This window comes from Mirounga angustirostris, unplaced genomic scaffold, assembly GCF_029215605.1.
Source record: "Mirounga angustirostris isolate CCGP_5_RB_7025 unplaced genomic scaffold, mMirAng1.0.hap1 SCAF_12, whole genome shotgun sequence".
Lineage (NCBI taxonomy): Eukaryota > Metazoa > Chordata > Mammalia > Carnivora > Phocidae > Mirounga > Mirounga angustirostris.
In genome coordinates, this window is record NW_026991720.1 from 103,319,174 (window position 1) to 103,332,390 (window position 13,217).

A 13,217-nucleotide genomic window follows, 5' to 3' on the forward strand; every position below is an offset into this window, starting at 1 on the left:
GCAACGATGTGGATGGAAGTAGAGAGTATTATGCTAAGCGAAATGAGTCAGTCAGAGAAAGACAATTACCATATGATTTCACTCACATGTGGAACTTAAGAAACAAAAAGCAAAGGGGGAAAAAGAGAGAGAGAGAAATGAAGAAACAGACTCTGACCTCTAGAGAACACGCTGCTGGTCACCAGAGGGGAGGTGGGTGGGGGATGGGGAAACGGGTGATGGGGAGGAAGGAGCGCACCTGTCGTGATGAGCACGGGGTGATGTAGGGAAGTGTTGACTCACAATATTGTACAGCTGAGACTAAGATTACACTGCATGTTAACTGACTGGAATTTAAATAAAAACTAAAAAAATAGAAATAAAAACCCCAGCAGTCTGAGGAGGAAAGAAGGAAGCGAGATTAAGTGGACGTGGCCACGGAGCAAGAACAGACGACTTCCCTCCCCACCCCAAGTCGAAGCAGCAGGTGCTCCAAGGGGAAGCTGGTACCCCACGGAGCAGAAGGGCACACAGCACACCCAGAGCGAGCACGGTCCCCAAGGAGACCCAGACCCAGACGACCAGCTCTCAACCAGGACGAGTCACAAACATGGGTCGAACCCTGGCAGCAACTTCTCAGAGAAGAGGGCCTTTGGGACGAGAGAATGACTGCCTGTGGGTCAGGCCGTTGCAAACTTGTACAGCTCGTACTTGAGGGGATTTTTGGTTTTGAGGACGGCACGGGAAGCGGGGTGCTGGCTCGACTTGGGGGTGCTGCCCCCCACGTGCTAACAGCACAGGACTGACAAGGCCCCACATGCAGCACCTCGGGACTTCTCAGGGTCCGTCATGCCTGGTCCGTACAGGCACGTGTTTATCAGCCAAACCAGGACAGGTTGAGAGAAAAGTGGTCGCTGGTAAAAACCAGCTGGGACAACCAGTGAAACCAGGACCCCTGGGCGGTCTTGCCGTAACAGACAGCAGTAACTTACTGTGGGCATCACAATGGCAAATATACTTGGTGAGTCTCTGCTTCCAGCTCCTCATCATTAAATAGGGGCGTCTCTCATGAACAACGCACGGAAGGGGAAGCAGCCCCCACATTCCCGCGGCGAAGACCACCGACTTACCAGACGGACCGTTCTGGACGCTTCCTTGCATGTTCACATAGCGGACCAGTTCACAGGTCTTCCTGATAAATCCTGTGAAGCCTTTCCAGCAGGATGTTTCTTCCAGGGACAACTGTACTTTTCCTAGTGTATGAAGTATCCTGCAATCAAAGAGAATCCAGAGAAAGCTCGCATTTAATCATGGTTTTCAGGGGACGGATCGTTACGAATTCGTCTACATGCAAACATACATAGGGACCTGACGGTCATTTGTGTCAGAAATTAGAACCTTGGCAATAGCTGTCTTACTAGGTATTTGATTGCTTACGAATTCCCATGATTTGAAAAATGAGGGAGAATCATTCACGGGAACACATGAAACATAAGACGCAACAAATCAAGAGAACAGAAAGAGGAAAATAAGGGGCGCCTGGGTGGCTCAGTTGGTTAAGCGACTGCCTTCGGCTCAGGTCATGATCCTGGAGTCCCGGGATCAAGTCCCGCATCGGGCTCCCTGCTCGGCAGGGGGTCTGCTTCTCCCTCTGACCTTCCCTCTTGTGCTGTCTCTCATTCTCTCTATCTCACATAAATAAATAAAATCTTTTAAAAAAATAAAATAAAAAAAAAAAGAGGAAAATAAAAGGACGTAATATGAAATCAACTTTGAGGCCAAGAAGCTTGTGAAAGATTAAGTCAATGGTAAACCTTTAAAGGGCTTGTTTACTATTTTGTATTTTTATTTATTTATTTTTAAGATTTTATTTATCCATTTGAGAGAGAGAGTGCGCATGCACACGAGTAGGGGGAGGGGCAGAGGGAGAGAGAATCTCAAGCAGACTCTGCGCTGAGTGTGGAGCCCGACTCGGGGCTTGATCTCACGACTCTGAGATCACAACCTGAGCCGAAACCAAGAGCAGGATGTTCAACCGACTGAGCCACCCAGGAGCCCCTGATATTTTGCATTTTTAAATGCTTTCCAATAGTACCAAATAGGTCAGTCCTTGTTCTTAGATTAAAAAAAAAAAAATCATGCCTCCCCCTAGGAATAGAATATACTAGAAATAGGAATATACTATGTGGATCCATTGCTTTAGTAGATGGCCGGGATCACCTGGCTCCCAACTATTCACCAGTTTCCCGCCACACACAAACTTACAGTGCTGTGGCAAGCTGGTCCTTACAGTCACCAGCAAGGTCACAGTCTCCAGGTGAGGTGGCCGCTCCCAGCCATCGGCAGAGCCGCCTGCAGGAAAGGCCCACGTCCACCAGCTGCACCGCCACTTCCTGCCAGCCCAGAAACCCTTCGGGTCCCGAAACTGGCACATTTGTGCGCCCGGTGACGACCTCTTGCAAAAGGCGATCCTGGACAGGAGAAGAACACGTTGTTTGTGATACATTTAGCAAGGACAGTACGGCACCCTGAAACACCCATGCCTAGTCTCCCGTCCCAAGGACTCTCCTGACTGTGCCCCGTGGGCCTCTGAGAACCTAAGGGACCGTCCTAGACTTGACTCTCTATCTCCAAATCAAGGCTCGTCCAGCAATCGAGCAGCAGGGACGCAGGTGTGAAGGCCATCTGTGTTGGCTAGTCCCCCAGCGGCCCCCACTGGACCCGGCCTCCTCGGAGTCACAGTCCCGTGATTCCGTTCCCATAATTACCACAGGCTGGGCTGCAACCCACATCCTCCAACAAAAAAACACAGCAGAAACACACCGGCCCCTTCCAGCCTGACCCTAGCTGGGAGTGCGAGAAGCTAAGAAATGAAACACGTAATACGTGAAACTCCGTAATACGGAGCAGAAAGGTGAACGGTACTGTAATTTGTAGCGCTCGGTGAGAAAAATACGGGTCGAAGGTGACATCGTCATCTTTACTAACAAACTGCTCCCCACTCTCGAGTGCTCAGCAAGGGGCAGGGACACGGAAGAGCAGGCCCACCGGCACCTCTTGGCTCCAAGCTGACTGATGCCCAAAGATACTCTTCCACCCTTCGCGACGTTTGCAGCCAGGGATGGAGAGGACAGGGAGCCCAGAAACCAGGGCAGCAGAGGGGCACGGTCTGAAAGTTTGGGGTGCTCTTAAAGGGGAAACCCGCTTGCTGTCGAGGAGATTTGGGCTGGATGGGTGCCACACGGCCTCCTAGTGTGGCCAGACAGGAGGGACGGAGCAGGGGCAGCAGGGATTCCGAATGGGGTCTGACCTTCAAAATAAGCCCATTGGTCTTGGCGGATGAGATCAGAAGGTGACCACTTACCGCGTCCTCTGCTGACCTCAGTAGCTTGTTTAAAATGCTGGTCTTGTTGGAGGAGTCGTGGGGACACGTCAGCCCTCGGAAGCCCTCCCAGGCGCCAGGGTTCCCACAACACAGGAGAGCCTCCCTCCCGGGCAAGCTCACATTTAGAGGCCAATCCATAGCATTCTTCACCAAGAGCTGAAAGGTGAAGGAGAGCAGGAGGGGTGACTTAGAGAGGCTTGCGCTCACCCCCCATGGGCCGGGGAGCCACAGCCGACCTCAGCAGCAGTCCGAATTTCAAAATAAGACAAGGCTCTTCGAAAACTTGCCCCTTTTGCTGGCACATTTTGCCTGCACAGCTCACAGCAGGGGCAAAACTGAAGATTGCAGGAGCTTCTTGAATGTTTTATCAAACCTGTTGATTTATAACCCCATGCTATGCTTTACCTGCTTCCACCGAAAGAGCACATCCTTTTCCGGTTGCAACAGGTCAGGTCCGCCCAGTCTGGAGCTGTTAGCTGATCTCTCCAGGCACGTGAGCACTTCTGTAAGGTCAACAAACTGATGCATTACTATTCCCCTAAAGCTACTCCCAGCCTGACCTGTCCACGAGGCCGTGCATAGGACAGTGAGTTCTGAAAACCTGCACCTGTTATCAGACATTTTATGATCTTCCTGAGAGAACAAAATGGAGAAAATTGATTGCACTATCATTTCAGGCTTCCCTGAGACATATGAGGATGGCACCGTGGAGACAGGAGAGCTTCACTCCAAAGGGACATCCGTACTCATTTCTTCTCTCTCCACCATGAAAAGGTGGGAAGCCTCCAGCCCATGTGGTGCCACCTTGGGCCAAGAAGTAACACCACTAGTCAGTGGAGGTTCAAAGAAGGGCTTTCTAGAAAGGAGGAGGAATGCATTGTCCCCGCCCCACGGAAGAAGCAGAAGAATGATCATCCAGGGATACGCTCTGGCCCGATCTGAACACAAGGGCTGAGCATGTGAATGGGAGTCACACCCATTGGGCGGGAAACTGCCCGTCATGTCACTGGTCCCAGAAGGAGGCTACGCTCACGGTGACGGCAGTTAAGCCCCCGCCCCCCGCCACACCGAGTCACCCTGCAGAGCATAAAACGCACGGTGCCAACTACCTCCAAGCTCAACAAAGGTGTCACGCAGTTTGAAGTCCGCCTTTCAATCAATCTCACGTTGGCTCCTAGCGAAGACCAAGCTAGTTTACCTTGCACAAAACGCAAATTCTGGGCTATCGCGTTCCTGAGAGCCCCGAGGAGCGGAAGCAATCTCTTCAGAGCCGGCCACCGCGGGGGCAGGTCCCAAAGAACATTCTCCAACTTCTGCAGATGCAGTAACCTGAGGGCACAGGAAGAGATTTTAAGAAGAGTTTCCAAATGCCACGTTGTGAGTGGTGGGTGTGGGACCCATCAAAGGTGACGTAGCAGCAGCTATAAGATTCTCCAAGGACCAAGAAGGATGCCCGGCCAGGCAGTTGGAAACCTGCAGCCCCTGGGCGGGGAGGCGAGGGAAACGGGGTCCACTCATTCAGGCACAGGTGCTCCCCAGCTGAGCAGCTACAGGGACCACGTCCCCTGGGAGGGCAGGCAGTCACCGGGGGGGGGGGGGGGGCTTGTCCAACTGCCCCAGGGTGCCGCAGCTCCCCCCCCACCCCAGAGGCTCCCTGTTGCCCCGGGAGGATACCTGACTCAGGAAGAGGGAGGGAGCAACCCAGAAGAGCAGCAGGAAAGACAAGGACTCTGCAACGAGAGGAGCTGAAATTGGAACCGAATGTGCGAGTGAAGAAGCAGATGGGGGTCACGCTGTGGGAGCAAGTGCCCCAGCACGACAATGCAGACCCTCAGGATGGTCTATGCAAGTGCATGGAATCCTGTACCCAGGGAGAGAAAGTGAGCTGCAAGGAGAGACCCAGAAGATGCTGCTAGGGGACACCCACGCAAGGTGCCCGAGGCTGGTGTCCAGTGGCAGGTGGCACCTGGCCCCCGCCTGGCCCCGCCTGGCCCCGTGCCCACACCGGCCTGCCTCTCCCGCCTCTCATCGTCCTGGTGCAGGAGGTCCAGCAAGAACAGAGCCACCACGAGCACGCCTGCCTCTAAGGACGCGCATCCTCGGGACCAAAGGAAGCCTTGGTTGGGCTTCCGGTTGGAAGTCGTGACTTGGAAGAGAGAAGGTGTGAGCAATCGGCCAGCACAGGGTAGAAGTAATGAGTGGGGTGTCCTGGGCCAGCAGTTCCCTGCCAAGGATCCCAGCATAAGGATCCGGAGGAACCGCGGGCAAGCGAGTGGCTGATTTCAGGAGGGGCAGACGCGGTCTAAAATAACAATGACAGCGAGCACTAAGAAAGATGCACTGGCTGATGCCAGGAGGGGACGTGAGTCTGGCAGCCAGAGCAGGTGTCAGCAACAGGGACAGCGCCGGGACCCGAGCCTTGGCCACCCACGGATGACAGCTGTGCGGTGGGGCTCATGTCCACACCGAAGACGGGAAACAAGCCGCTGTGAAAACACAGGATTGACAAGGCACAACTGAATCTGGAAGGTCCGTGTGAGGGGACGGCCGAGGAGGAAACTCAGTGAGCGGGATGGAGGGATGGGGGGGTGAGTTGAGGAGGGAGATGCAGATGCCGTGGGAGGTGTGAGACGTGGGAGGCGTGAGGGACCGGGCAGTGCTTGTGAGCAGCTGCTAAGTGTGGGGAGTTCTCAACCTGGGGTCTCCCTGCCGGCCATACAAGGGGGGGGCGGGTCCTTCCTTCCTTAGAGGTGAAGACACGGGGCCACTGGGGGCTCCTGCTCGGAGCCAGCAGCAGACGAAGGGCTTGATAACCAGCAAAGGCCTCGGGGGCCACCGAGAGATGCCATCAGCATGGGGAGGTAGAAACCCAGAGGCCAGATCCCTGTGCACCGGCCACAGATTTGCTTGTCTGTCTGTATCCCTGAACAGAAGTGGGTGCAAGGAGAAAGGGAGGCTCCAGGGGCCCACTGCTGGCCCAGCACACACAGCAGCCGGGGGAAGACCCCCCATCTTCCCACCCTGAGTGTGGGCAGAAAGTATGCAGGGGGCAGGGGAAGCTTGGGTCACCCACACCAGGTCTCTGAGGGGGTGCCATCTCTCACATCCCCAACCCTGGAGGAGCTGAGAGCCAGAGTCCCCCGGGGCTCTCTGTCCCCCGGGCAGAAGTGGCAGGGGTGTGGCAGATTTGTAGGGTCCTGAAGGTGACCTCCTCCATCACTAGCACCCGGGCAATCTCTAAGATAACACAGGAAACTAGATCTTCAGAAGCAAGATCCTCCTTCCTAACCGGGTTCCAGAAGACTCGAGGGAGTTGGAAATGTTTCCAATTATGTATGTATGTATGTCACGATGTCACGTGTGCCCTAAGAACACGACCTGACCCCATGCAATTCTAACGACACAATTCTCCCTTCGTGCTGGGTAAGCAGCAAGAGCTCCCAAGACCCGTGGCTTGAGACGGACCCTTTTGAGACAATACTGAGAAACCTTTTGTTGGCTTCCAAGGAGAGCCTACACCTCAGGGGTGTAATAAGGTCCAGTTCCTGCAAAGGGCAGTGCCCGCTGAAGAACAAGATCCAGTATTGCAATAGAAACAACCACTTGGGAATCCACTCGGCTTATCTCAACAAAGGAGAGGCCACCAGCTGTACCTTTTCCCACTTCTAAAGTATTTGTGGACCTTCCGCAAACATTTCAACGATACAAAATTTCAAAACAACCAAACCGTTTCTTCCATGAAAGCGCCTCTAAAGTGGTTTTGTTCCTTTTAAACCTATGTCTGAAATCCAGAAGGCTGACCCCCTTCTCGGATACGTTCCCCCACCGGATTGTTGTCCACATCTGAACAGACATAGGGGTAGCGCCTGGGTGGTTCAGTGGGTTAAGCGTCTGCCTTCGGCTCAGGTCATGATCCCAGGGTCTCGGGATCGAGCCCCGCATCAGGCTCCCTGCTCAGCGGGGAGCCTGCGTCTCCTTCTGCCTGCAGCTTCCCCTGCTTGTGCTCTCTCTCGCTCTCTCTGACAAATAAATGGATAAAATCTTAAAAAAAAAAAAAAAAAAAAAAAAACAGACATCGGGTTGGGGCAAACGGTTCGGGATGGTCCCCACTACGCCAGCCTGCAGTCTCCCAGCTACTGACTGGAAACCCACAGTCTAGCCGCGGTTTTATGAATTTTTCTCTCACCATCTCATTATGCACCCATTAACATTCACGCCCGCGAGCCTAACCAGTAATCAAACAGGAGGATGCGCCTTACGTCTTGGGAGACGGATGGCTGTCGGTGGGGCCATCTGCCGCCAAGCTCTCATTCAGGATGCGAAGCACGGCATACAGAGCCTCCACCACCTGCCGTGGCTCACGCTCTTCCACAAACGCATTGCCGAGAGCCTCCAGTCCGCGGGCAGCCCCGGCGAGCACCTGCTGGAGCATGCTGCCCTTCCACCACCGCTCGAACACCTACGCGTGCAGAAACGGAAACATCACTGTTAACAGTAACGCAGTAAACATGAGAACATTTGCATGAGACACAGTAACGGAGCATTCTAGAGGACAGACAGCCCTAATTTTTACGATGTTGCCAGACTGAAATGTCTGTTAACTGCTGTACGATTTGATTCCTATTCAAAAACGAAAGATTAAAAATGACGTCGATGGATGCACGGTGCGTTTTCATTGGGCTACTGTTTCCCTTTCCTTCGCCCACTGCCACTTGCAAAAGAGAAGGCAGGGTGCCTGGTGGCTCAGTCAGTTGGGAGTCCAACTCTTGGTTTCAGTTCAGGACGTGATCTCAGGGTTGTGAGATCAAGCCCTGTGTCGGGCTCCACGCTCAGCAGGGAGCCTGCTTGAGATTCTCTCTCCCTCTCCCTCTGCTCCTCCCCCCGGCTGACACTCTCTACCTCCTTCTCTCTAGAATAAATAAAATCTTAAAAAAGACAGAGAGAGAAGGCCACAACATACATCACTAAACCAGTGACATATGCCTTAAAGACTAAACTGACGTGTTTGGGACAGCATAAATATGTTGATATACTTCACAATTTTATCATAACGAACACATGGTTGCTAGTTACGGTTCTTCATCATGGACTTGAGGATGATGATACTAAAGGCAAGCAACATCATGGTTTATCATCAACATGACACCAACATAGATGCTTTTTGCCCAAATCACAAGGTGCGAGCAAAAGCATGATGAGCACCTGGGTGCGCTGAATCACCGTGCATTAACCATGGGTGCAGGCTACCCGGATGATGCACAAAGCGGAGGTGTCCCTCTGACCACGCTGGCGCCAGCCAGCTCAACACTGCCCCGTGATCATTTTAGTCCCACCAAGTGATGAATCACACCTGCATTTCTGTAATAATCTTTTTTTTTATAGGAAACTTCTTTTTTACTATGTTATGTTAATCGCCATACATCATTGGTTTTTGATGCACTGTTCCATGATTCATTGTTTGCGTATAACACCCAGTGCTCCATTCAGTACATGCCCTCTTTAATTCCCATCACCATGCTAACCCATCCTCCCACCCCCCTCCCCTCTAGAACCCTCAGTTGGTTTTTCAGAGTCCATCGTCTCTCATGGTTCGTCTACCCCTCCGATTCCCCCCCTTTATTCTTCCCCTCCTGCTATCTTCTTTTTTTTTTTAACATATAATGTATTATTTGTTTCAGAGGTACAGGTCTGTGATTCAACAGTCTTGCACAATTCACAGTGCTCACCAGAGCACATACCCTTCCCAGTGTCTATCACCCAGTCACCCCATCCCTCCCACCCCACCTCCCACTCCAGCAACACTCAGTTTGTTTCCTGAGATTAAGAATTCCTCGTATCAGTGAGGTCATATGATACATGTCTTTCTCTGATTGACTTATTTCACTCAACATAATACCCTCCAGTTCCAACCACGTCATTGCAAATGGCAAGATCTCATTCCTTTTGATGTCTGCATAATATTCCATTGTATATATATACCACTTCTTCTTTATCCATTCATCGGTCGATGGACATCTTGGCTCTTTCCACAGTTTGGTTATTGTGGACATTGCTGCTATAAACATCGGGGTGCACGTACCCCTTTGGATCCCTACATTTGTATCTTTGGGGTTAATACCCAGTAGTGCAATTGCTGGATCCTATGGTAGCTCTAATTTCAACTTTTTGAGGAACCTCCATACTGTTTTCCAGAGTGGCTGCACCAGCTTGCATTCCCACCAACAGTGTAGGAGGGTTCCCCTTTCTCCGCATCCCCACCAACATCTGTCGTTTCCTGACTTGTTAATTTTAGCCATTCTGACTGGTGTGAGGTGGTATCTTACTGAGGTTTTGATTTGGATTTCCCTGATGCCGAGCGATATTGAGCACTTTTTCATGTGTCTGTTGGCCATTTGGATGTCTTGTTTGGGAAAATGTCTGTTCATGTCTTCTGCCCATTTCTTGATTGGATCATTTGTTCTTTGGGTATTGAGTTTGATAATCTTTTGTCTACGATTGGAGATTTTGACCTTGGTCAGTACATGTCCTTTGAGGAAAAGGTGACATCACGTCCACTAAAATGAGTGGAGCGTTATTGTCAGGCGGGCTCTGCCTCACACCGTACCCACAGCTCCCCGGAAAGCACCCTGCTGTTAGCAAGCCAGACCCCCTGGTGGCCTCCAGCCTGTGGCTAAGTAATCACTCTGGTACTCCCTGCCACACCAGCACATCCACGAAAACGGGCCACAGCATCTTTCTCACTGTTTCCCTTAGATCAGTTACTGTTTGAGTACAATGCTTCTTGTTAAAACCAGAGTGAAGGGACAGGCTGAATGGCCCCCCAAGAGCTCCAGGGGGCCAAACCCCTGCATCTGAACACCTGAGGAGGTTGCCCAAGGAGGCCCGTGGAAACCCCGCATGCCAAAAACAGACCATGATTCTTGCCATGGCCACGTGTGCATCTCAGTGTAAGACAAGCTTTCCAGGGACATTTGCGGTGAGGCCCCAGTGAGGGGAGGCCGGCAGTCACGCACGGGAGAAGGGCACTTAATGGGCAGGACGTGGGGCTCCCAGGGCTTGTCCCTGGAAAGGACACACAATGAAACAGGGAACAGGAGCATGGGGAAAGGGAACAGGTTCTCGGGTTTTCAACTGCCCAGGCCCCTCCTCGCAATACTACAGTGCATACTTACATCTCGTGTTACCTGCTTTCCCAAAAAGAAATCAAACACTAAAAATCAATAAAATCAAAGTATGAGAGATGGGGAGGAAAGAGATGGGTGCGGACAGGCTGAGCGGTTCGCTGTGGGACGGCACCTGCTTGTAGACTTGCAGCCAGTTGACCGCGTGCACCAGGTAGTCTTTGGCCTTGGACCAGCGGGGGTGACAGTCTCCGGTGTGACCCTCTTGGTCAGCTTCATCCTCGGAGGTTCCGGACAAGACGGAACACACCATCCGCTCCAAGGCCTCCTCTGTGGGAATCTGCCAACGAGAGGGAGCATAGTTACAAGTCCGCTTTTTTCTATAATGTTCCCTTCTGAGAATAATACCACAACCTTGGCAAAGGAAGAACTCCAGAGGACACCTGGGGGGCTCAGTCATTAAGCGTTTGCCTTCGGCTCAGGTCATGACCCCAGGGTCCTGGGATCGAGCCCCACATCGGGCTCCTACTCTGCGGGAAGCCTGCTTCTCCCTCTCCCACTCCCCCTGCTTGTGTTCCCTCTCCCGCTCTCTCACTCTCTCTGTTAAATAAATAAATAAAGGGACTCCTGGGTGGCTCAGTCGGTTAAGTGTCTGCCTTCCGCTCAGGTCATGACCTCAGGGTCCTGGGATCGAGTCCTGCATCGGGCTCCCTGCTCAGCAGAGAGCCTGCTTCTCCCTCTCCCTGCCCCTCTCTCTGCTTGTGCTCTTTCTCTGACAAATAAATAAATAAAATCTTTTAAAATAAATAAATAAATATCTTTAAAAAAATAAAAAGGAGGAGCTCCAGGCTTTGCACAACAGGAGAAGGGACAGGCTGATAAAGGGTCGCTTATGTGGCCGGTGTGGAGGGAAGCCTTCTGGAATGACGTGTTTCAGGATTGTCCACAAGCAGTGGAAACAGCAGTTTCTCTGGGTCGAGGACACAGGATCAATCAAATTCTGCTCTTTTTCACTCTCCGGGCAAAAGCAGACAGAGGGCCAGCCCAGTTCACCTGGCACCTTGCACCCCCAAAGCTGCTTCGCCAGAAACATCTCCTCTTCCAGTTACCAAAGATGGAGGAAGCCGGGACAAGTCAAACTGGACTTGTGGGTCAGAAATGGTTTGACATTTGGACCCAAATGAACTTCTACACACAGTTCCTCTGTGGCTACTCTGTAAAAGCACTTCCATGTGTGTGGGAGCGAACCGCGTTCCCGTTACCCGGATTTACAGTAACTGGGCACCGTGTTCTAGACCCTCTATGGATGGCGACAGCCCAAAAGCATTAACGCCCACAGCTTCCTTGGAAGCTTCCTTTAGGACGCAGAGAACTAACACTGGTGACTGTCACAAAGCCACAGTATCCCGTGAGGGAAACATGGCCCCGTCCCTCCCCACAGGACTCGCACGGTCTCTAAGACGTGGACACGACTTGGTCAGGTTCCCTGCGATGGCCCTGTGACAGGTCACAGGGGAGGGAGGACATGGGGGTCCCAGGGGGATGTGAGCCGTGATTTATCTGTCTTCTCGGTGGGCAGTGGAGAAAGGAAGCGAGAGAGATTTCTCTCTTCCAGGGGGGCAGCATATGCAAAGGCCCGGAATGGCAGTGCCCACAGTCAGGCGGGACTGGGGGAGGCCCTGGGAGGCTCTGCTGTTGCTGGCTGGTGAGGGGCCTCATGCGGGTGGGGGGCACGGTCATGGTCCCCCTGAGGGGCTCACCTCCGAATCCCCAGAGCCTATGAGTAGGTTCTGCGTTGGCAGGTGAGTTATGGTTGCTACCCAGCAGACTCCAAGAGGGGGAGACCATCCACATCCCAGTGAAAGCACAGCGCTCCTTACACCAGGGAGGGGAAGGCAACAGAGCCTCATGAGAAAAACAGCCCATCGTCACTGGCCTGAGGGAAGAGAGGACCTGAGCCATGGCACACGTGGCTTCTAGAAGCTAGGAAGGCAAGGAAACAGCACCTCCCTGGAGCCTACAGAAGGAACGCAGACACCCTGGTTTCAGCCCCAGGACACCCGTTTGGGGCTTCCGACTTCCAGAGCTGTGTGGTAATAAACGTGTGTCGTGCAGGGCCACCAGGCTGGTGGTAACGTGTTCCAGCAGCCAGAGGACCTCACACCTGTAACATATGCTCTGTGCACTTCCCCACCCATTGCCCTTGCAATTCTAATCTTTTTTTTTTTTTAAGATTTCATTTATTTATTTGACAGAGGGAGCCAGAGAGAGAGAGCGTGCAGAAGCAGGGGGAGGAGCAGAGGGAGAGGGAGACGCAGACCCCTCCCGCCCCCCCGCGGAGCAGGGACCCCAATGCAGGGCTTGATCCCAGGACCCCGAGATCATGACCTGAGCCGAAGGCAGACGCTTCACCAACAGAGCCCCCCCAGGGGTCCCTGGAATTCTAATCTTGAAATACTTACCCTTCTAAGGTAAAGGTTCTATGTAATGTGAGGCAAACTCACAGAAGTGACAAGAGGGGAACGTGCAGATAGAGACCCTTGCAGAACCTCAGGAGTAGCAGCGGCGAGCTGGGTCTCCAGGGATCAGCTCGTCCAACCCATTTATTTTATACAGTTTGGAAAGAGAGGCTCCTATCTGGTGAGCCTTGCCACTCTTGCCCCCTCGCTCCCATCCGGACCCACTGCAGGTGCCGGGAGTGAGAATTACTGATTATTCCTATAACTTCCAAA

The 13,217-nt window shown here is 52.6% G+C and overlaps 1 protein-coding gene across 1 annotated transcript in view; it reads right to left on the reverse strand.

The window, feature by feature from the left end:
- The window catches only part of ABCA13 (ATP binding cassette subfamily A member 13), a 379,838-nt gene that overhangs the window by 317,509 nt on the left and 49,112 nt on the right, over positions 1 to 13,217 (reverse strand). The window contains exons 9-15 of the mRNA XM_064575492.1: positions 10,661 to 10,825; positions 7,624 to 7,823; positions 4,563 to 4,693; positions 3,770 to 3,867; positions 3,344 to 3,520; positions 2,245 to 2,450; positions 1,110 to 1,249 (exon numbers count right to left, since the gene is read on the reverse strand). Of these exons, the coding sequence (XP_064431562.1) occupies positions 1,110 to 1,249; positions 2,245 to 2,450; positions 3,344 to 3,520; positions 3,770 to 3,867; positions 4,563 to 4,693; positions 7,624 to 7,823; positions 10,661 to 10,825 (1,117 nt within the window). The remainder of the gene's footprint in view (positions 1 to 1,109; positions 1,250 to 2,244; positions 2,451 to 3,343; positions 3,521 to 3,769; positions 3,868 to 4,562; positions 4,694 to 7,623; positions 7,824 to 10,660; positions 10,826 to 13,217) is intronic.